General features: G+C 49.4%; 2 protein-coding genes across 2 annotated transcripts in view; one reads left to right on the top strand and one right to left on the bottom strand.

The window, feature by feature from the left end:
• The window catches only part of LOC112101947 (C-Jun-amino-terminal kinase-interacting protein 2-like), a 96,906-nt gene extending 94,198 nt beyond the window's left edge, over nt 1-2,708 (top strand). The window contains exon 10 of the mRNA XM_029912486.1: nt 2,544-2,708. Coding sequence (XP_029768346.1) covers nt 2,544-2,708 — 165 coding nt within the window. The remainder of the gene's footprint in view (nt 1-2,543) is intronic.
• LOC112101948 (SH3 and multiple ankyrin repeat domains protein 3) overlaps nt 1,642-23,581 on the bottom strand; it is a 205,631-nt gene continuing 183,691 nt past the window's right edge. The window contains exon 10 of the mRNA XM_026656392.1: nt 1,642-3,552. Within this exon, the coding sequence (XP_026512177.1) occupies nt 3,009-3,552 (544 nt within the window). The 3' untranslated portion in view covers nt 1,642-3,008. The remainder of the gene's footprint in view (nt 3,553-23,581) is intronic.

Raw genomic sequence — 23,581 nt, 5'->3', positions numbered from 1 at the left:
GCGCGAGTGACAGCTCAGGGAAGGGGAGACAGCACCCTCAGAGTACGTCAGGAACTAGATCCCAGAGCCCCCCGTCCCCAGCACACAGTGGGGCTGCAGTGCCTCAGCACATGGCTTGTGTCTGCACCAGCTGATGGCTGTAAGGGTTCTGAGATGTGTGAGGGTTGGAGAGGAACCTCCTTGTCCTTCCCTCTAGCACCAGAAGTGTTAATGCCTTCACAGGGCACTTGGCTTTTTGGGCACACCAGCCACCCAAGGGGGCAGGGGCTGAGCCCCACACTGCCCCAGACGGGGCACCTAGAAACTGTGGGGCTGGCCGTATGAGTGAGAGATCAAAGACAGGTGAAACGCCAGCGTGTGACATTTGCAAGCCAAGCTGGGGTTGCCCTGTAGGACAGCCCCCTCCCTGCCTATTTTCTTTTTCTGTTATTTACCCCGCCCCCCCCTTGCATGCGCTCATGTCTGAAGGTGGGCCAGAGGGCATGGTGGCAGACATGAGACCTGATACAACTCAGTGCACCAGCAGTGAAGGGACAAGCACCAGCCAAGGAGCTAGCCGCAGATCTCCCTGGCTCCAGCCACACCTGGGACCGCCTCCTGGGCTCGTCCCAGCCTTATAAAGGAAGGCTGCTCCTCTCAGGGCTGCAGCCACCGCCCTGGGGGTCCTGCGAGGGGAGGGGACAGGGTCCATTATTACTCTCCTACAGCTGACTGGTGAAAAGGCAAAACCATCCCCCCAGGCTGGGAGGGACACTGCACCTGCAACCAAGTGGGGACTTGCTCTTTGCCCAGAGCGAGCGTCCCCGCCGAGCAGGCCTTCCTCCTGCCCAGCCACAGACCAGGCCTCAGAGAGCTCCCCAGCCCAGCCCTGGAACGGGGAGCGGCGCATTTCCTTCCACCTCCCAGTCTCTGTCCTGAAAGGGCCCTTCTTCTTCCTTCCCCCTCCCCAGCCTCACCCCTGACCCTCAAGTCCTGTGGGAGCAGCCAAAGGGCGCCTGCCTCCTTGCCCTGCTGGCTGGGTGTGGGCGCCTAGCCTCCCTGCCCTCAGATGATAATGCCTGTTCCTCAGGATGGGAGGCAGGGGAGGACCTGCTGCACCGGGCACCCCAGGACTGCGGCAGTGCCAGGGAAGCTGCAGCTCTGTTCAGCTCGGCCTGGGAATGGGAGACTTGGCGTGGCCCAAACCCATGTTTTAGTCTGTGTTTCTAAATCTTTAAAATCCTGAGAGTCCGAAAGGAGATGGAGATTCTTGAAAAGACTTTAACATTCGTTCAGTCAGTCACTAAAAACTCACCAAGTCACGAGCATCCCAGGGAAAGGGAGCAGCTCGGTAAGTCTAGAGATACAGAGATTTAGTAAAATGCTAACAAACTCAGGTGCTACAGATATAGATAGATAGATATTTTTTCTCTTCTCTTTTCAAATATATAGCTGATTAAAAAGATGCAAAATAAGGATGACTAGGACGGCATGGGAATCCTGGAGTTTAGCATCATCTCTTGTTGATCATCAGCTGCTCTACATAAATGCATGGAGATTATATATTAGCCATCAATGTGTCCCCCTTGGAAACAAGACCCCAAACCAAGAGGCAAAAGAAGACTCCCCCCACCTCCCACCCCCTTTGAACGTTGGCAAAGCACTTTCTGCTTGATTCCCCACCAGCCTCCCTTGGCCATCCCCAAACATGCTTCTATCCATGCGGCTTCACTTCCTCTCTCACCAGGGCAGCCCAGGGCAATAGGGCAAAGGAACACAGAGTCCAAAGGCTCGGCTTTCTTGGCAAGGCCATCCCAGTTTTCTTGTTTGCATGGCAACAGGCTTGCTCCGCTTTGGGGCGGAAGCTGCTGAAGGAGCCTAGGGTGAAGGGGCTCCACGGGCAGAAGCAGCAATTGGCTAGAGGCAGCAGATCTGGTTCTCCCTGCAGGGGCATTCCCAGCCATGCAATCAGAATGGCCCTTCTTGCTTCAGCAGCCACTAGGACCGGTCTGAGCTGGAGCCCACCAATGGGGTCAGGCGCCCGCATGCCAGCGCAGGCTTTGGGAAACAGGTTGCCTGCTCCCAGAACCCCTGACGCCGCTCCCACTGCACTGCTGCACCTCGGTGCCTGCCTGCCCTCACCAGTCTCTGAGCTGGCGTCAGGGGCCGTGTGAGTGCCAGCACTGCACTCTCCACTTGGCCTCTCCAAGACTCCCATCACCACTACCATGCTATTCAGCAGCTCCTCCGGGCGTCTCACAGCCGCCTGCCCCACTGATCACAGAGGACCCTTGACCTGCCTACCAGACAGGCAGCCACTCCCGCGGGACTGGGGAGCGGCAGCTTGGCAGGATGTAGCCTAGGCCTCTGGTTGCTGCGGCTCAGGAAACGGGGGACTCAATTGACATTCAAACAAGCGCCCACCTTGTATCACATACAGATCAGTTCAGTTCCTGGGTCACAAGACAACCATTGCAACACAGCTGACAGCCCCATCACCCTAAACTGAGCTATGGTACCTAATTTGCACCAGTAACACCGACCACGCCCCCTCCTCTCCACAGCCCTTTGATCAGAATACATTCCACAGCCGGCTCCACGCAGGGGAACAAGGTTCTACCACAGACTGGGGAGCATGGGCCAACGAGGGCATGGCCCCCTGCCCTCCTGCCACCAACAGCGCCCCTGGGGAAAGGCACATCAAGCGATATACAGGCCTGACTCTTTAGGAGTACAGAAAAGAGGGTGTATTTCATGCAACATTCCTTTTCCCAAAGGTGGTGTTGGTTGGTGCAGGGTTGAGTGGGGGCTGAGCATGTGTTTGTGTGTGTGCATGTGCGTGTGTCCGTGTGTGTTTGTGCACACCTGGGGCTCTGGGTGTATGGAGTGAGTGGGCGCTCCTCAGCTCTTCGCCCTTCAGTGCAGTGGTCAGAATAGAAAGAGAATCAAATTGGTTTTATTCGTCTAGTAGAAATGCCCCCCTCCCCCCATAAGTTGGCTCTGGAAGAGGCCAGCACTGCCTAGGATGGTCAACTGTCTACCAGCTGTTTGAGTGCTCGCTCAATGTTCATGCGGTGCCCCACACGTGTCACCCCCAACTCCACAAAGTCCTCCTTGGTGAGGGCAGGTAAGTGTGTGCCCTCAATCTCATTGTCCTCAAACTTGTCTCGATGCTCCACCAAATTGATGCTTTCCAGCCAGTCCCCTACATCGTATTTGTTCCACAGGTGGAGGGGTTTCTGCATGAAGGGCCGCGGTGGGTGCAGAGTGTGCAGGGGGGGCCCGGGAGAGGGCGAGGGGGATGGGGAGCGGCTCCGGGCACTCACGCTCCGCACCACAAAGCGCACCTCCTTGGGCTCATGCGGGATGGAGAGGCTGGAAGATTTGAGGATGGTGGGAGGTGTCAATCCATAGGGCCGCACGGTGCTGAGAGGGTCTGTCCTATCCAGGGCAGGTTTCACTGGACTGGGAGTACGTCGGGTTACAGGGTACCGGCTGCCAGGTCGAACTGTGTAGGTGGTTCCGGAGCTCCGCTGGGAAATGGTGCTGAGTTCTCCTAAACTACTGAAAAGTCTGTGGAAAGAGAGATACAGGGAGAGAGAGAGAGAGAGAGAGAGAGAGAGAGCAAAGGGTAGGGGTGAGGTGGAGCTCCCGAGACACAAGAACATACAGATACAGTATACATGGGGGGAGTAGCCAGCCGCTGGAGAACAGGGTCAGCCTGGGACAGGAGGAGTGGTTCTGTGTAGCGGTCAAGGGAATGCTGTTCTTGGGGTGGCATCGAGCCTGGAGTGTTTTAGCCAAGATTCTCGGGAAAGCCCTGAAGGTCAGTTTCCGGAGGAAGTAGCAGAGGCGTGTGCGAGTATCCACATCCTGGTCAAATGCAGCCCAGGTGCAATAACTCTTGATGCCTGTGGAGACCCACCAGGTAGGCCCTGACGCTCCCTACCTACACATGCAGAGCTTCTGCAGCTTCTTAACCTGACTCCCACTTTATACCATGGTCACAGGCAGAGACAACTTGAGCCTCCTCACCCCACTGCCTGTCATCTCTGCAGCTTCCTCCTGCTAACGATGTACATCCGCCTTTGACATTACATCCCGCTACGCTATCAGAAAGTAGCGGAACCCCCCCGCGTGCATTCTACCATCTCAGAGGCAGAGCCAGGCCTGGAACAAGGTGGACCCAGCTGGGGTCGTATCAGGGGTATCATGGGGTGTGAATGAGAGTAAAGCTACTGCACAGTGAGGCGGTATCGAGCAGGGTGTGAGTGTCACCACAGGGGAGTGAGAGAGCTAAGTACTGGGGCTGAGGTGGCATTGCAGGATGTGGGGTACAAGTTGCACACAAGGTGTTTTGACTGTTTCTCTTGGCCCATTAATGCAGGGTGTGAGGTCTTCCATGCGGATAATGCGTGAGAGAGGGGCATGGATGGAGAAGGCTGAGCACGCCCCCTGCTCCTCTAGAAGCGGTGAGGTTTACATGCCACTGAGGGCTACACTAAGTGCTATAGTCAAAGCCTCTTCCTTTAAGAACATTTTTCTTTCCTGCTTGTGTTTATTCCCTCCCTCCTCCTAGGTGGCTGTTTGTGGTGGGTGGGTGGAACCAGAGAAGGTTCACTTCTCTTGGTGTGCACACCCCAGGCTCTCTGCCAGACCAACTAGGAAAGACCAGTTCTTGCATTGCCAACGGTACAGGCTGTGAATCAATGTGGCACTGCTCTGAATGTTCCTGTGAAGGAAACCGTGGCAGATCGACTCTGGTTTGAGGGTCCCTGAGCAGAGAAGCAAAGCCTCACTGGCTCAGATCCTGGTCCCCATGTTGGCTAGCTTGGTGCCACTGGTATGGGTCCAGGTAGCTCAGCCCCACAGGTGGGTCCAGGTATCCTCATGCTGGGTAGGTTGATACCACTGGTATGGGTCGAGGCATCCCTCATCTGGGTCCTTGGTCCCACTGGCTCGGGTCTGGGTATCCCAATATCATGGAGCACGGCCCACCAGATAGAAAGGGTGAAATGCAATGCAACTACAGCTGTTTAACACCACTGGGTAGTTCTTTGCCTCCTGCTGCGGTGGATGGGTCGTGAGCAACAGCAAGTGACATCTGCCTGGGTGGGGGAGGACCAGCCGCCTCTATCCTGGATTAACCTTGGGATCAGAAGAATTTGTGTAAGCGTTAAAGAGTGTATTTAAATTGAAACACTAACGTCCTGGGACTGAAGAATGGTCTGTCTGGTGCACTGTTGCCTGTTCGGGTGGCCCCGGGAGAGGCTCAACTAATCGTCACTGCACAGTAACAGAGCTGATTGTCAGATGTTCGCATTCCACTAAAAGCTGGACCAGGTACTAATGGGGAGTGGGGCAGATGCAAGGGTGCATGTGGGGCTGGAATCGGAGTTCAGAGAGGTGATCGAAGTCACCCCCTGGCTCTGTTTCTGTGCTCCACGGACACAAAACACAACAGCTAATCCTGGGGTGAAATGCTAAAGGATGGAGCGAGGGGGAACATAGCCAGGCCATGGTGCTTCCTTCACTACCCAAACTTCTTTGAGAGACAGACGCACCCTTATGTGATGTGGATGAAGCAGCCTCTTTAACCCGGCTACAGGGATGGGAGACTCTGCAGGCCTGCAGCCAATCCAGCTGAAAGGCAGAATTAATAGCCTGGGGCTCCCAGGACAGAGCCTCCCTTGGGTCTGTGCAGCTCTTTCTGATGCTGTGACATTTTACCTCCCGCTCTCTGTCGCTGCCTGGGTAATTCTAGCTTTGGCTTCTTGCTTGGAAAGAGCAGTTACTCACCTGCCCCTGGGGGTATCAGAGCAGACTGGGACATCTCTGTGCAAAGCACCACGGGCTGGAGCCTTCTGGAGAGCTGTGACCATTGGGGCTCCCCACACACACTCCCTCAACACTAGAGTTGGCAAATAACTGAGTTTTTAGTTCAGTGGCCAAATGGAAAAATTCCAAAAAACATTCATTTCACGTTAACCCCAAATGACAATTTCCCAGTTTTTCTTGCCAAAACAAGCCCCCAATAAATAAATACATAAACAAACAAACAAATAAATAAATAAAATAGTTTAGAGTTGAATGAAATGTTTTGTTCAACCCAAAATGAAATGTTTCATTTTTGAGTCTTTTGTTTGCTTTTGTTGAGTTTTTCTCAACAAATCTAGCTATTTTTCTAAACAAAACGTCATTTCAAAATAAAAATGTTTTCACTTTTCCAGGATTCCCTCCCTGCCCCCCATTTTTTCCAGCTGAAAGTATTTGCTGAATTGAACCTGAATTCGTGAAGAGTTTTGGTTGACCAAGAACTGCATTTTTGGCAAATAAATCATTTGCCAAAACAATTTTGCCCAGTTCTACTCAGCCTTTCACAAGGCACGGTGGTTCCCACCTCTCAGTTCCTTCCACTTTGAATCTAGGAGACGCTGTAACAAAGTGGTGGGTGGAGATCTGGGCTGGCGAGTTACTCAAAGAGCTACAGTTACTGGTGGGTAAACGAACGTTCTGAGGCGAGCACCGTCGGCACACATCCACACTCTGGGGAGATCGACGCACAGGACCAAATCCCCAGAGCGGAGCGGGTGAGAAGAAAAGTGACTGCAGGATTGCTCTTCCAAATTGGCATCAGACCTGGAGGCCAGGCCACGAGACTGATGCTGTGTAAGGGGCTGGGTGGAACTCCAGCTGGCAGCTCTACTTATCTCCACCCTAGGAACGTTTTGCAGACATGAGGCAGAGCTGTTTTAGGCCAGGGAGAACGAGCTCTGCTACCTTCATCCTTAGGGAATACCATGCGCTGGGCATGAGTGGAGGGCCATGTGGCCAGCCATTAAGGCTTGGAGTTAGCAGGCTCTCCAGGCTAATGCTATTGGTATGAGGAATGCAGTCTTTGGAAACAAGTAAGATAGGACCTGATTCTCCCACCACAGGATCGGAGTGATTCCCACTGACTTCAATGCAGGGGGAAGAAAAGGGCCTGTAGGAACCAGCCTCCTAAAGGCTGCAAAGGAGCATCAGTTTAGTGAAAACTAAGTGTAAGAGTCATGAGGGAACTGAATTCCATACAGCTGGGAAGAGCCTGGCTAACCTGTTTAAGAATCATTTTACAGTAGGGTGTCCAAACACAGGTTCCTTGACTGGAATCATGGTGAGCCGACCCAGTTGTGTCCTATTAATGGACTCAAGAGGCTCAATCCAGATTTCTTCAAAAGTAACAAATAATCCAGGATGTTAGGGACAGACGCCGAGACTGGGGTGCTGAGCTTTTAACCAGTTCAGCGAGAAAACCTTTTCCCCACTTCGCTTAGTAAGACTTTCTAGTCACTGTTTTCTTTACTCTCCAGCAGGTGCTTTCATACCTGCAATAAGTAATCCTCAACTCCTCTTATCAAGATTGCATTAACCATGCTGCCAGCTGCAAAGATTTCAGGTCTAAGTGAGGACACGCACTCTTTGTGATGAACAACCTGCACCAACCAATTGCTGAGGTATGGGGAGATGCAAATTCCCTGCCTTCTCATGGGATCACCAAATGTTGAACTTTGTAGTTACAGTGATCTCGCTGTAGCAAAGGTAAGGGTGAGCTGAGGCCAGTGCTGTGGGTTTAGGGAAGGGGTTGTCCTCTTAGGTCCAGAAGGGGATGAAGGCATCCTGGCATCTCCAAGCTGAGGAAATAATGGGCATAGTAATCCCCCTCCCTGACCCCGCTGGGCTGAGGTCTCACTTCTGCTGCTCCCCGCCTGAAGGAGGGGGGTGACTGAGCCTCAGAACAGTCTCACAAGAGTGATCCCTGAAAAGGGAGGGCAAAAGGGAGTGGTTTGGGGCAGAATTGAATGGAAAAAAGGATTTCTGGGTGATCTGCAAAAACCCATTCACTGCATGCTGCCAACGGTTTTCAAAAGGGACAGGAAAGATGAAGAAATTCACAGGAACCAGTCTGAAGCTTTCAAATAGGCTCTTTCACAAATGATGAGAGTCCAGAAGTGGAAGGAGAAGTCACTATTTTCGATCTGAGATTTAGATCTTGCTGCGAGGTTTTCCTCTGGTGGTTTGTAGATGGAGGAGGCTGGGGCTGTCTCTGACATTGGAAGGATGTACCCTACTGTCAGTATGCTTCCCGAAGAATGCTTGATAAACGCCCAAAGATCAAAAAGTTGAACCAAGCATAACCCTGTAGGAATTGAAAAACTCCGGCCCTCCAAAAGTAAGTATTCTCTGCAGACAGCAAGCCTGCAGGACGACTTTGCCACTGCGGCCATGCTGCTCTCTGCATAGTAACAGCAGTAGCAACAGTGTTAAGAGCTGCCTTCAGGGAATGTTGGGCCATCCTTTGTCCTTCAATGGCCTTCTGCAAAGTGATCTGAAAGGGGGATCATCTGATCCCACGCCAGGGAATCATTATGGGGCTAGAGGTGCCTGATGATTCCCACCCTTAGCGGAGGAGCTGGTGAAGAACAGCGCTTACATCCAAGGCATTCTAATTGCCTCGCCTCCTTCTCCTGGGAGTGGGCTTTGGGGAATCCCCGTGGGCCAGCACTCCCATTGGAGAGGGTAGATCCGACACTCCTGTTACCCTCTCTCACAATGCAAGAACCAGGGGATACACAATGACACTGAAAGGCAACACATTGAAAACTGATACAAGGAAATATTTTGTTTTTAATACACAAAGAGTAACGTGTTCAAAAGCCCCCACATGCCTCAGCCTTTGTGTGGCTGGCAGCAAGGGTGACCAGTGGCTACTGGTGGAATCAAAGACTCTGGAAGAATACTTGGAGCTCCTACTTGCATAGACTGAAGACTAAGCCGAACATGAAGAAGGCAAAAACCTTCCACTAGTTCCCATGCCATTCTCCATAACCACAACTCCTTTGGACCAGACTACATCAAGCTTCCTCTCCTCTGAGGACTCAGCTAGCTGAGTGTCAAATGGGTCTGTTGTAATCACAAAATTTGGGAACCAGAAACCCAGCACCACTCAGAAGGGTCCTTGATTCAACCCAGCTCATCACTTATCACAGTCCAAACTGGGAATGGTCCAAGAGAAAAAAGACATGTCAGATATAGGATGTCTTATGGCAAATATTTACTGCCTAGTCCCTGCTCAGAGCCATTGTCAGACATACACACAGCAGGTGCTACAAAGTCACATGAACACAAACTGATGGTGGTCAGTGAAGATTGGTGGTCAGTCTATGCTGTTATGACTGATGAAACTCCCAAGACAGCCTGCATTCTGAGACCTGGCAGGATGACACCCTGAGCCCCAGGCCAGCCCCCCTTGTCGCCTCCAGGCTGCTTAGCCCATCACAAGCCAAGACAATGCAGGGTGGCAGGTGGAACAGGATTCTTCTCCTCCAACTTTAGATCCAAAAGAGACACAGGTCAAACCAAATCATTTAAATTCAGCCACCTAAGAGTGGAAACCAGAAGCACAGCTAACGCTGACTTAATTCCTAGGTACAGGCTCCCAAAGGCTGCATGGCTCAAAAAGGCCCTGACTGTGACCATGGTAATGAAACACCCTGGGCTTGTTGCCTTGGGGGACTCCTGCATTCACACCAACAAAGCACCAGACACAAAACCTCCCAAACTTATTTAGTTGCTTTCTTAGGACTCTGGCAGGTCATCACCCGCCCATACGGCTGGTCACATCCTACACCTGCTCTTTGGATGAGATGTTGATATAGAGAGTGTAACAGTCTAGTCCCTTTCTTGCACATTCAGGCTGTGGTCTGAGCTCTCCCAGATCTCTGGAACTCAAAAGGTCCACAATTCTGGCTTGTCCACAGAGGCTCATTGACCCTTCCAAATTAAAGGGCATGCAGAAAACCGGCCACACTTCCCCACCAGACCAAGGAGTGGTGCATTACAATGGCTTATGCTAACCTCAACCACCACCATGCTGGCGCCCAACAGGCCCTCCTTCCCATCACAGCTCTCCCAAGTTTTCCACCACCTTGTGCATGACATTGTCAGCCCTAAGGAAACTACAACTAGAAGAGTTTCCTCCACAACACAGGATCGTAGAAATTGCCTGACTGGATCATACCGGTGGTCCATTTAGTTCAGTAGCCTGGCTCCAACAGTGGCCAGCATTAGCTGCTTCAGAGGAGGTCTGAGAATCCCCCAGTAGCAGATATGGGATAATCCGATCCCCAGGAAGGTCTCATCATGATCTCCAATCATTAGAGTTTTAAGCCCTAAAGCACAGAGTTATGCACCCCTGCCACAATGTGTTAGAAATAGCTACCCTACCGATGGCTAGTCCTGTTAGCCATAGAAATGCCCAATCCATTTTGGAACCTCACTAAGTTCTTGACCTCACTGACAGCTGATATGTACAATAAAGAAAAAAAGAAAGAAAAGAAAGAAAAAAAAAAAAGGGAAAACTCAGTGAAACAAAACACTGTCGAAACAACCCACTCAACTGCACACAAATTCTCTCCCTGGGGAGAGGATGAGAGAGAATCAGCCACATGTGACAGGAGTTAGTCATGTTGCTGAAAGCATGCTGGAAGGTGCTCAGAGACCATGGTGATGAGATTGGCATAAGAACCTTTCTAAAATAGAGACACGGTGGCAATGAGTCCCACTGTTTAATCATGCATTGTGAAGAAGTATTTCATCTATTATGAACTTGCCACCTTTTCGTTTCATTGTGCTATGTGACAAGAACAGAAGTTCCCAGTCTCCCTTTTCTAAACCATTTAGTATTTTATATACGTTTAACGGTATCCCCTCTCAGTCGTCTCCTCTGTAAAGTAACAATCTAAATCTTTTCAATCTCTCTCTCTCTGAGAGTTTTTCCAGGCTTTGATCATTCTGATCACCCTTCTCTCACCTTCCTCCAATTCTTCGCCGTTTAATAAAGTTCCACTTGCTCAACTTAACCTGCATTCAGCATTTCTCGCTGTGAACAACACATGGTGGCAGCGTCTGAGCAGTGCGTTCTCTGCAGTGCAGCAGCTGGCAGTGGGAGCCAGGGACCTCGGTTTGCAAACAGGGGTAGCACAGCACCTGGAGGGGCCAGTATGGCCTGGGGAAGCAGCATGGTGGTGGTAAAGGGGACTTCAGGCCCAAATTCATTGGACTGGGCACTGCAAAGATGCCAACAGCCACTGTCCACAATTGATGACGTTGCCTGCACTTTCCAACGCCAGCATCTTCATGGTCTGTGAGGGGAGGAATGGCGCACACGCCTGGATAAGAGTCCAGCATGCGGACACCCTTTGCAACAGCATTAGGTGGCTACAGATGGCTGTACATGCAGATGGGCACAAGCCCAGCACCAGAGGTGTTCCAGCGAAACTCTCCCAAATGCTGGAAGGACTGCCCAGGTTGAAAATAACTGCAGATGATATCCCCATTGCAGGCGAAGGGAGCAATGGTACAGAAGCTGAATGAGACCATGAGAGAAAACTACAAGCTTTTCTATGGCTAGGCAGGGACAAGAATGTAAAACTGATCCCAGAAAAAAAATCATCCCACACAGCAAGAAGTGATGTACATGCAACGCTTGCTCACAACAGCAGGGCTGAAAGCAGATCCCAGCAAGACCAAGGCAGTCAGAGACACGTCAGCTTCACTGGATGTGAAGGGAGACAGCACTTCCCAGGAATGAGAAATGTTCTGTCCAGGAGTGGAGGCCATACCTCAGCTCACAAGGCAGGATTTGGAGTGGAACTGGGCAGTTCCCCACCAGCAAACGTTTGACACGCTGACACACATTATATCAGATGCCCCTGTCCTGAAATACTATCAGCCAGGAGAGCCATTCTCTGAAACCATCTCACTGGTGAGGGTGATAGCAACGAGGGAACGGGGCAGTGGGAATTACCTGATTCCAAATAACACGTTCTCTCATGCCATCTAAAGTACTAACTAGAAATACCAAGACCAGCCTGACAGAGCACCGCAGGCAGGGCAATGTGTGTTAGGAAGGGAGCAAGGAAGTTCCAACCTGGCTGTTTGGTGGCTAGAAAGAGAAGGGGTAGTGGTGGGCCATGTAGCTATATAACCTCTGCTAGAACATTTGGTAGTACAAGATAGTGTGTATGTAGCCCCAACAGTCACAGCTTTCCAGAGGCTTTGGTGCGGGTGCATCCCCAGAGCAGGTCCTGTGCTGATAGGCTACTCAAGGGAAACTAGAAGTTTCTTGTGCTGGAGTTGAATCATCAATTGCCCCAGTGTGAAGGATCATGGGTCCGGGACCTGGGTCTGCAGGTCCCCAGACCACAGCCACCACCCAGCAGCTTGCTAGTACCAGCAGCAAGTATGGTCCGGTAGAACCTTGCTTACCATAGTCACTGTCCACAAAGTTCCCAATTGGAGGAGACGTCTGGCTTCTCCAATTAGCTCAGACTCACTATATAAGCCGGGAGGCACAGGAAGTTGTGTGAACAACTAGATGAATTCCTGGCTGGCTGCTACATTGGATCCTGCCTCTTGCCTGATCCTGGGCCTTACCCTATTCCTGATTTCTGCCTTCTTGTCCCATTCCTGACCACCTGACTTGTTCGAGACCCTGCTTCTCCACCTCCTTCTTGGCTTGACTCTTGATTCTGACCCTTGGCTTGACTCCTGACTCGGTCTCTGCTTCCTAGCTTCTGACTCCTGCTCTGACCACTAGGTCTGACCACCTATGTCCCCGTCTATGACACCCAGCTGTATATTTACCTGTTCTCTGGAGCTTGTTTCCTTTGCTTATGGGCAGCCACTGTATCATCTTCAAGGTAGGTCAGGTGGTTCCCAAAGGGATGCATTTTGAGGATTGTTATATTGATCCCTAGAGGAGCTGCATTATGTGGGCAGTTGGCTGGTCCTGGAAGAGGGCATATTGGTACCCAGAAGCTCCTGTGAGGGGGGGCAGTCAGATGGCCCTGGTCAGGGGGCTGCATTAGGAGGGTAGAACTGTACATTAAGGTTGCAAAACAGCTTCCATTCTAGCCTCCTTTTTTCACACACTAAGATACTTCTGAGAAATTTACCCGAGACACTGAGCTGAAACTCCTTGTTTGTGTCCAGTTTGTCTAGGGAGTTTCATTAAAATCCCTTTATCTGCATTTGAGTTATAAGTGTGGAAAAATACACTTTTTGTTGTTTTGAAAATTCTAACCATATCTTGGAACACCCAAAATGGCCAAAGTTTGACACCTGCAAATGGATCTAGTCCTTAGGAATGAGTAGGCACTTCAGCTGGTTTGAAAAGAATGGTTTAAATGAAGCAAAACTGTGCACTGAGCACATGCAATAGCTATGTTTCATGAAGCCAGGAGGTGCACACTCAGTGGGAGACGGTTCAGAAAGTCAGCATATTTCAAAGCTGGGTAACAGGAGCCAGTCGGTTTGCTTACATAAATGATTGTAGCACTCAAGCTACTGGACTGGTTTCCTTCAAGCCTAGCTTGGTTTGTAAATCTCACTGAGATGGAAGTGCTAAGCCATGTGTAGGGAAATCTGGTTCTGATGTTTTAAAGTTATATGAGTCACATTCTGTTCTGAGTTACACTGGTGTAAATCTGGAGTAAATCCATTGACTTCAGTGGAATCAGGCTGGCTTTACATAGGTACAAGTGAGAGCAAACTTTTGCCCAGGAATGTTTTAACACAGCTGACGTGGGGCACCCTCACACGGTGTAGTATGGACATGGACATGCGCAGGTCTGGAAATGCGTACCTAGTCTTCAGTACTAGCAGACACCCAGGAATCTGTGTTGACTGGTCCTGGTTGGTTTTAGAATTGGGCCTTTCCCCACCCACCCTATTATTTTTTTTAAAGCTTCTATCTTTAAAAAAACTTAGGAAATTAAATGCAAAAAGTTACAATAAGGCAATGTTAAGGCTGCACAGCTAAGCAGGAGTCAGGCAAAGCAAATGTTAAGGTTGAACACACAACCTGGACTCTGCCCCCTTATGATGATACACTATTTTATTTTTTTTAATATTAAGTGGAACTACATCTTCATAAAGTGCTTTATATACGAGCAATGCCTGCCTCCTGTCTGTGCTGCTCATGGGAAGAGTCCTTGCTATACAGCCCCAATTCAAAAGGTAAATGAAGGTTACTTACTTGTAACCAAGGTTCTTTGGGATGGACTCTGCACATTTCCACTCTTGGGATATGCATCAACTGGAGCTGTTGAATGATGCAGCCTTCTGCTAGTAGTGCCTATTAGAGCACTCATGTGCCCCCTCCTATACCTCCCCTCAGTGAGCACGAGGCTAGAAAAGGGGGCATAGCGGCAGTTGCTGCCTCAATTCCTTCCACTGCTAATGTAGAGCCATGAGGAGTTACTGCCCCGCAGAAGGCGGAAGGAGTGTGAATATGCAGAGTCCATCTCAAAGAATCTTGGTGACAAGTAAGTTACCTTCATTTCTCTGAGTGATCTCTGCAAATTCCCATTCTCGGGACAGTGTAGTCAGCAGTATATATTAGAACAAGGAAGGCAGTATCAAGCTACCAAACTGGACATCTGATTAAGGTGTGATATCTAACAAATAATACTCGGTAAACATTTGTATTCAACTCCATGGGACTGCTTTACAATTTTCAATTAGTGGGACATGCTTGAAACATGTGACAGAAGCAGCCATTGCTCTTGTGGAGTGTGCTCTCGGCAGAGCAAGGGAGCCCATGAGGCATTTTTATCCCTTTTCTACTGTACACAGTCTGACCCAGCGAGATCAGTTTGTGTGGAAATGGGATTTCATTTACATTTATGTATCCATGCATAAAACAAAGAACTTGCATGAAGATCAAAAATCTGTCGTCCTATTGAAATAGAAATGTAACAGTCTTAGCATCCAAACGGTGTAGCTTTGACTTGCCCTTATTTGAATGGGGTCTGGAAGAGTACTGGTTTGACTGACAGGGAAATAAGACATTTTTTGTATACATTTTTGGTGAGGATGAAGAACTACTTTATCTTTATGAAAAATTGTAACTGGAAGGTGAGTCATTAAGGCATGAATTCACTAAACCTCCTGGCTGACATTATCGTATAACAAATGCAGTTTAGTCAGAAGATGTAATAGACAGCAAGAAGACAACGTTTGAAAGGTGGAGACAAGGTCTGATAGCACTAAGTCCAGATCTCATGAGGGAACAGGCTGTCTCACAGGGGATAACGATTTAGCCTTTCAGAAACCTCAACGATATCATGCGAGACTATAGATTGACTATCTACTGGTATATAAAAAGCCGCAACTGCAGCTAAATGTACCATGAGTGATGTAACAGATACACCCTTATTCTTTAGAAACAGCAAATACTTTAATATGGATTGAAGAGGAGCTGACTCAGAATCAATATCCTTAACAGACACCCATAGTGAAAATCTTTTCCATTTTAAATGGTAACATTTCCTAGATCATCTTCTAGTGTTAAGTAAAACATGTACATCTATAGAGAACAATTCCCTAATTCTGTCAGAGCCCTAGTGCCCATGCTGTTAGATGCAGTGAAAGTGGATCTGGATGGTACACTTTCCCGTGCTGCTATAACAGAAGGTCTGGAGACACAGGTAAGCATCTGCAGTTCCCTTTGGAAAGAAGGAGCAAGTCCATGTACCACTGTTGTCTCAGCCATGCAGAGGTGATAAATATAATCCTTGCTGAGTCCTTCAACCTTCAAACTTAAAGGGAATGGTGGGGAAGCATACATTAGATCTGTACCCCAACTGCGGAGGAATGCATCTATTCAAGAGCAGAAGTATATGCTCACTTTTTACCAAAAGCAATGGCACTTGGTGTTGAATTGTGTGGCAAACAGGTCTATTTTTGGAGCACCCCAAAGAGAGAAAATGTCCTGGATCACAGTCTGAAAAAGTCCCATTCTTGCATCTGGGAAGAGTCTCAACTTTATTGGTCTGCTAACTGGTTGAGAGATTGTGCCACATGCAGAGCTACTGGACAATTCTGGTGGCGAATACACCAATCTCCAAAGCCTCCTTGCAAACCTGGGAGGAGTGGGCTCCTCCCTGTTTGTTCACACAGTACATTGCTGTCCTAGCGTCCATGGCCATTTGAACCACAGATCCTTGCGCCTGAGGGAGGAACCCTCTGAGGGCCAAAGGAGTTGCTTTTCACTCCAGGACACTGATAGCCAGAGGGTCATCTTTCTGATTCCAGAGAACTCTTGTTCAAGGATTGCTGAGGTGTCCACCCCATCCTGTTTTAGAGGCATCCGTTGTAATTACCATGAAAGGAGAGGGAAGGTTGACATTCACGCCCCCTCCATACGTGTTCCTGATTCATCCACCACAAAAGAGCTTTCTGGAAGCTTGTTGGAATGTTAAGCATTAGATTCATATCCTGTACTGCAGGTCTGAAGTTTCTTGCCAATCAGTGCTGAAGGGGAGGGTCTCATTCTTAGTCTTGCGTAAGGGGTAACATATGCGGTGATGCCGTGAGACCCAGTAGGGAGAGGAAGAACTTTACATTCTGAGATGGACTTTGAAGTAGAGACTGAATGGTAGATTTCATAGATTCATAGATTCATAGATTCTAGGACTGGAAGGGACCTCGAGAGGTCATCGAGTCCAGTCCCCTGCCCGCATGGCAGGACCAAATACTGTCTAGACCATCCCTGATAGACATTTATCTAACCTACTCTTAAATATCTCCAGAGAGATATTTACCTTCAGTGAGATTTCACCTTCAGGAATTTCTCCTTTGGAAGGTAAGCTCTCGCCACTCTGGAATCAAGTGCTCCTATGAAGAGGATATTTTGTGAGAAATGTCAATAGGGATTTCTTTTCGTTTATCAAAAATCTCAACTTTTCTAATGGAGAGCATGTGAATTGAGTGACTCCCTTCATTTCATCTTTGGCAGCTGCTTTTAGGAGCCAATCATTGAAATATGGTAAAATAAAAATCCCATCTTCTCAGAAAAGCTGCCAGTACAGATAGACATTTTGTAAAGACTTGGGGTACAGTAGAAAGGTCAAAGGGGCAACACCCGTGTTGGAAATGACCTATGGCAAAATTAAGGCACTTCCCATGTGATGGGCTTCTCAAAATATGAAAGTAAGATTCTTTGAGATAGAGCGCAGCAAACCAATCTAGATAGGACAAAGAGAGGGTAATGGATCCTAGAGTTAACTTTCTGATGTGTCTATTGGATCTATCGGTTTAGCTTCTTCAGATCCAGGACTGGACAAAGACCTCCATTTTTCTTAGGAATTAGGAAATAGCAGGAGTAGAAATCCCGATTTCTTAGATTTACTGGAACCTCTTCTACTACTTTCTCCGTTAGTGGAGCGTTCATTTTTGTTCTTAACATTGAGTTGTAAGAGGGGTCCTGACAGGGGAGATTGGTTTGGAGGGAGCAGGGGTGGCTCCAGGCACCAGCACAGAAAGCGCGTGCCTGGGGCGGCAAGCTGCGGGGGGCGGCCTGCCAGTCGCTGTGAGGGCAGCAGGCAGGCGGCTTTCGGCGGCGTGCCTGCGGGAGGTCCGCCGGTCCTGCGGCTTCGGTGGCAATTCGGCGGCGGGGACGCCGATGGCGCGGCACCAGCGGACCTCCCGCAGGCATGCCGCTGAATCCACATGACCAGCGGACCGACCGCAGGCATGCTCCTTAAAGCCACCTGACTGCCGTGCTTGGGGCGGCAAAACACATAGAGCCGCCCCTGGGAGGGAGGTTCTCAAACTGGATTGTAAAACGGTGTTTCATAGTGTCCAAAACTATAGTGTCCAAATGGCATAAACATTCGCCAACTGTTAGGGGAAGAGAATTAAGGCTGGGTTTGTGGCTCTTGATCTTCATGTCAAAGCTGAAGTTTAACTGTAAGGAAAGAAGAAGTGGAGGATGAATTCTTTTGTCTCATCTTGGATTTAAAGGGACATCCTTTATATTGCTGCTGAGAAGCAGAGGATTGCTGTTGCTGTTGGTAGTGTTGTCTGCCTTTGTTGAAATATGAAGATGAAGAATAAGGTAGATGATATTGCCTTCGATATCTGAAGGCAGCTGTAAGAATTCTTCTCTTGAAAGGTTACAAGAGACCCAGCGAGCTAGCTGTTGAACTTGTTTCTTTCATTTTCTCCAATTCTCCATCCATTTTAGAGCTAAAAAGTCTATCCCTTTCAAGCAGAAGATCTTCACTCCTTGACCTTGTTAGGTAGGGAAGAGCGGACGAGCACAGCCATGCTTGTCTTCAGATAATTATCGCTGCAGCTATCAATGTTGAAGATGCATCAAAGACAGCAAAGGGTGCTCTCAGTGCATGCTCAGCACCATTATGGTCCTCCTTAATAGGGGGCATTATCAGTCTACAATGCTCATCAGGTGCAATGCTCATCAGGTGAAGAGTGAACTCTTGTCCTACAGGTGAAACTGGCTAGGCAGTTAGTATCCTCATGTTTAAAGAAGATGAAGAGCAGTCTATTTACACCTATCTATCTAACAATTAAAAAAGTAAGATGCCTTGGTAAGGATCTTGATTCCCAAGAAGGTTCACATCCACACATGGCCAGTGACTGGAAGGAACTGAGGTGACCACTGCCACATCCTCATTTATAGCTCCACTCTCAGAATGTGCTCAAAGCGGGGGGGGGGGGGGGGGGGGGCGTTGGGAGGGGGACATGAGCACTCTAACAGGCATTACTAGTAGAAGGCTGCACTGTTCAGTGACACCAGTCGACATATATCCCAAAAGTGGGACTATGCAGAGGACACTCGAAGAAATTAGGATTATTATTAAGGGGCTCTTCCCATAGAGTTGGGTAGCACAGAAATCACGCTCATGTTCAGAAGGATGAGGCAGTAGGATGGAGACTAAGCTTTGTATGAAGCTCATGTATACTTGGATGGGATATGGCACCATGACGAGAATCAGCCAAAGGTTTCGCCCTCTTGGAGTTGTGCCTGAGCACCGTCTGCAGTTCATGAGCAACAGATGGGGCTGTGGGGCAGAGACAAAATATTGTTCAAAGCTCATGAACAACTGGATGGGGCTGACACGCAGGACTGCTTGAAGCTTCTGCTCACAGTCAGATGGGGATGCTGGGCTCAGAAGAAACAACACCCAACAAAGTCTCACAGAAACAAACAGGGCTGTGTAGTGGAAACAACAGCTGACACTCACGTTCAGTCACGTGGTGTGTGTGTGTGAGAGAGATCAAAGCACTGTCTGAATCTTCTGTTCAGTGGGACATGGACAAGGTAACCATCATCTGACACCCATATTCAGTTGGACGGGGATGACACCAGCTCCATCCACTCCAAGCAAAGCTGATCACTTTGATGCTTTCTAACGTCTTTGGTGCTGCCAGCAGGCTCGCAATGTTCTGGGAGTATGAGGTGTGTGGAAGTGAAGGGTCTAAGCAATAGCTATTTTCTGACCCCTCCTCTCTCTCTGTAGCGTCAGGATGGGGGAGGTCCAGAGTGCCTGCCTCAGTTTGGAACTTTGAGAAATGTTTGGCTCCACATCTGGATGCCGGAGCCCAGTTTTTCCTGAGTCCACATGATAATGCCCTAAACACTCAGACATTGTGTAACACCAGTCACAGAGTCAACAGGACTGAATGCATGAAAACACGGACATGTGGAGTGAACTCTGACCTGAGGAGGACCCTCCCTTGCTGGCCATGGACACACTGAACGAGATTAGTTCTGCGTAAGCTGAGGCACACACATTTATCAGCCAGGGTCTCCTGGTACACTTGAGGGTTGAAGGGCTTTAAAACTGCTTTGTAGGCAGCCCAGAGGCAGATGGTCTTCAGCATTTCCTACATCTCTGTTAAGAATTCCTGTGCATCAGAGACTGTGGGAATGGAGCATCTCTGGTCCCTGTGGAGGTGAGTTGTGTGTTTGGCTGGACCGGGATGGGGGATTCCTTAGGTGTTCCCATTGGGTGCCCCGGGTTCTGGCCCAGCACGGCTGGACAGGGATGGGGATGGGGGATTCCTTAGGTGTTCCCATTGGGTGCTCCGGGGTTCTGGCCCAGCCCGGCTGGACAGGGATGGGGATGGAGATTCCTTAGGTGTTCCCATTGGGTGCCTCGGGGTTCTGGCCCAGCCCGGCTGGACACTGGGATGGGGAGGCAGCGCAATCAGCAGAAAATGAGACAAGTAAAAACCAACATGAGTCTGTGCAGAACTTCGCTTGTGCTCTGGAGCTGCCTTCACACATGGAGGCAGCACACAGGGAGTGAGCTGGACTCCGATTTATGCTACTGGTGAGAGACAGAGGGATAGACAGACACAGCAGTCGCACAACTGGAACACAGTGAGGCATGCATTCTGGGGAAATTCACCGGGTTGGCCCCCTGGACTCTGGAGCACGTCACAATTCAAAGCTTCCCTCGCCTACTCAAGGCCCCAGGTCACCTTCTGGCCAGTCACATTCACTCATGCTTGGGATGTTCTTCTTATCACTCTGCAGTGCATGAACTTCCTTGCTTGGGGCCCTATTCCTGCCAGGTAGCTACATTAAACTGATCAGCCATTCGCTTGTCAGAGTCCTCAAGAGGTACTGGTCACCACCAGGGTCTGTGCTGGGCTCAGACAGGGTCTTCGAGCTGAGATTCCCCCGTGACTGCTCCATGCAGACACTGGTCACTGATGGTGTCTGTACTAGGGTCTGCACAGGACAGGGCTTCACATTCACTCCGTTAGAATCAAGACAAGAACCTGACGTGACCACCTCAGTTGCCCTGTGGCTGCTCAGCCACCTGGCAGAGAGGCGAGCATTCTCCTGCTGCCCAGCCCGGATAGCCCCTTCTCTGTCTGCTATTTTGTCCCACGCCTAGAAATGTTATTTCATTTCAGGAGCTGAAACAGGATAAAATGCTACTTTCCCCATCTCACAACCACCTCTCACCCGAGAGTCTGCTCCAGGGCCCAGGCAGTGAGCTAAAGACGTCCTATGGCAGGGAAACATGTACTTAAAGGGAAAGACATTTGGGGCTCTGAGCTCTTCCAGTTCTGACAAAGGGAATGTGGTCAGCTCTCAGGGAGCTGTTGGGAAAGGTGCAGGAGGAGCAAATGCTGGCTGTGGAGGAGCTGCCAGCTAATTCAGTCTCTGCCTTTTCCAGAAACCTTATACATGTGAATGCTTGATTGAAAACTTGCACAGTGATCTGAAATTGCCCCCCGCCCCTGTGCATCCTCTGCTGGCTGTCCCCTGGGAGCAGTGAATTCGAGTGGGAGGGCTCTCTCAAGCCATAGTTTGAACCATGTCAAAGCCAGAAGGGAATTTCCTCAGTTTCCTTCTAGAAGTCAGCGGCACATACTATCACAGCACAGGGACACAGACATGCTACTGGGCACAAGAGGGTACGGGGAGGGTTGAAGTTCACGGTTCACAGCAAGCTCCACTCCCTCCTCTCCCACATCCCAAGGGTTGTGGGACAAGAAGGGAGAGTGACTGGCACGTGACACACACGGCAGCACAGGGAGGACAACATGGGTTTGCTATGAGATGAGAGCATGCTCACTTACACAACTCGCCCACCCTCCTGAGGCCTGAGGCAGTTCTAGACAGAGCAGCGCGGACATGCAGATGTGAGAGCAGGAAGAGAGGCAATGAGAGAGAATGTTAGCATCAGTCCTGGGCGCAATAACAACACGGAGAATGAACAGACTTCATCCCAAACCATTCCAGAACCACTGCGACTCCCAGAAACCCACGCTGGGCCAAAGGGCTGGCTCCTCACACTTCCCTCCCATTGCAGAGGTCTCTGCTGGGCGGAAGATGCTGAGGAGAATGACCAACTCAGCAACAGTGGGAAGGCGGGTGCAGCTGTATTGAGGAGCGAACATGTGGGCAGTCCTTGCTCTACTGAAGTGGGGCCTTCTCCCCATCTCCCAGAAATGTGCTAAAGTCTATGGCAGAAAAGCAATTCTCTAAGTACTATACTTATAACTGATTAGCATTGCAGGGCTTGGTGACTCCCTCACAGCTCTTTCACTGGTTTGGTGCATCCCCCAGGGCTGTGCACCAGCTCTCTCTGGTTTGGGGTATGTACAATAGTCTCAGCCCCTCATCTCCAGAGACAATGCAGAACAGAAAGTGTTTGAGGTCTGCAAGTGGCATGAGTGAGGCTTGGATGCTCAGACTGGGTTTGATGTTTACTGTGACGCAGCAGACCAGAGGGGGCTGTGTGTGGTTCTCGGGGAGATGTTGAAAGGGATCCAGGTGATTGGAACCAAAAGGATTCGGGGAGCCAGTTCAGTATTCATTGAGTTCACATTCCTGCATTTACTAGAGAAAATGGGACATTCATAATCACATGAATTCAACAGCCAAAGCCGGAGACAATCTGACAGTGGTATTCCTAAAGATAGGGAGTAGGGAATGGGGGGGAAGGGGGAAGGAGAGTATGGGGAATAGAGAGAGACGGGAGGAGGGGAGAATAAAAGAGGGAGAAAGAACACGTGCATGAGAGAGAATGCTCTACAGAAAGAACAAGAGAATGAGAGCGGTAAATACAATTCAACATTTTATCTGACTGAACCAGAAATTTGCTTTAGTGGTTTGATTTTTGACAGTTGTGAGAACAGTAACTAGAACTAATGGCCAATAGACTGTTAATGTGCCCTTGAGAGACAGCTACTATTTCCCAAAGGGGACAACCCCAGGTTCTCTGGGTATGGAAGTTTGGTTTAATCCCTACTCGAGAGCCTGCAATAAATTGTAGATTTTTCCTGCCCACCCAGGGACGCCAAGGATTTCTCTTCAGAAAATGAGATTGAGCTCGACATCTGGTTTCCAGAAAATAGCTGGGCCAGATTGAGTGTCAGGAAAAGCTCAGGAGAGTTGTCTGCTCTCATCTCAGTGGAATCCTGCTTCTGTCTAACTCCTAAGAGGAACTCCTAACCATTCCCTTTGTATATTCCGAAGTCAAGTCGCACCCCAATGGATCTGAGAGGACAGGAACCCGTTTGAGAACACAGCTCACCACATCTCTCTCCCTAACCGAAACTCTTCCTCTTTCTGAATTACATTTCCAGAAACCTCGTTTCCTGAAGTTTTGTTCACTGTATCAGGGGCTTTAGTCAATATTTCAATCTGGTATTGGTGCTATGAACACAGGGGCTTAGCCTTGGATTAATTAAAAGTTTCTACAAGGAAAGAGGTTGCACTCATAATGGAACAAAGTTCACAAGAATATTGTACTGAACATAGCTCTCCTGCCTGCATCAGACTCCAGAGGGAGAGAAACAAGCAATTTAATCAGTAACATTGTTTCAGACATAACTGTCTTCTGCCAAATGAGAGACAGCAAGTGAAATGTACTGGCTAGCACTCAATACAGTACACAAAAGCCAGGATCGAGTGAGGCTTGCATTGGTGGAGGCTACCCCAGATCCTTATTAAGCTGCAGAGCAACCCAAAGTCAATGCACAGAGCGAGCCCCACAAACACATCTGTCTGGCTTACAAAGTACTGTGGCCATTCCCCTAGTGAACATCTGTGGGTTTTAGTGGGTTTCTAAAGAGAGTGCCGTCACAGCTGGATGTCACAGTAACAACTTTGCTATGCTTGCTAGAATGAAGTAGAAGAGCAAGAGGACTTCCAAGCTCTTTTTGAAAAATGTCCCTCCCATTCTTTTAATGTAAGAAGGTCATGAAACGGCTTCCCTAGCTTTTC

Source organism: Terrapene carolina, unplaced genomic scaffold (assembly GCF_002925995.2).
Source record: "Terrapene carolina triunguis isolate 2854851 unplaced genomic scaffold, T_m_triunguis-2.0 Scaffold230, whole genome shotgun sequence".
NCBI classification, from domain to species: Eukaryota; Metazoa; Chordata; order Testudines; family Emydidae; genus Terrapene; species Terrapene triunguis.
The sequence above is the reverse complement of the archived record's forward strand: the minus strand, read 5'-3'. Positions and strand labels throughout refer to the sequence as shown.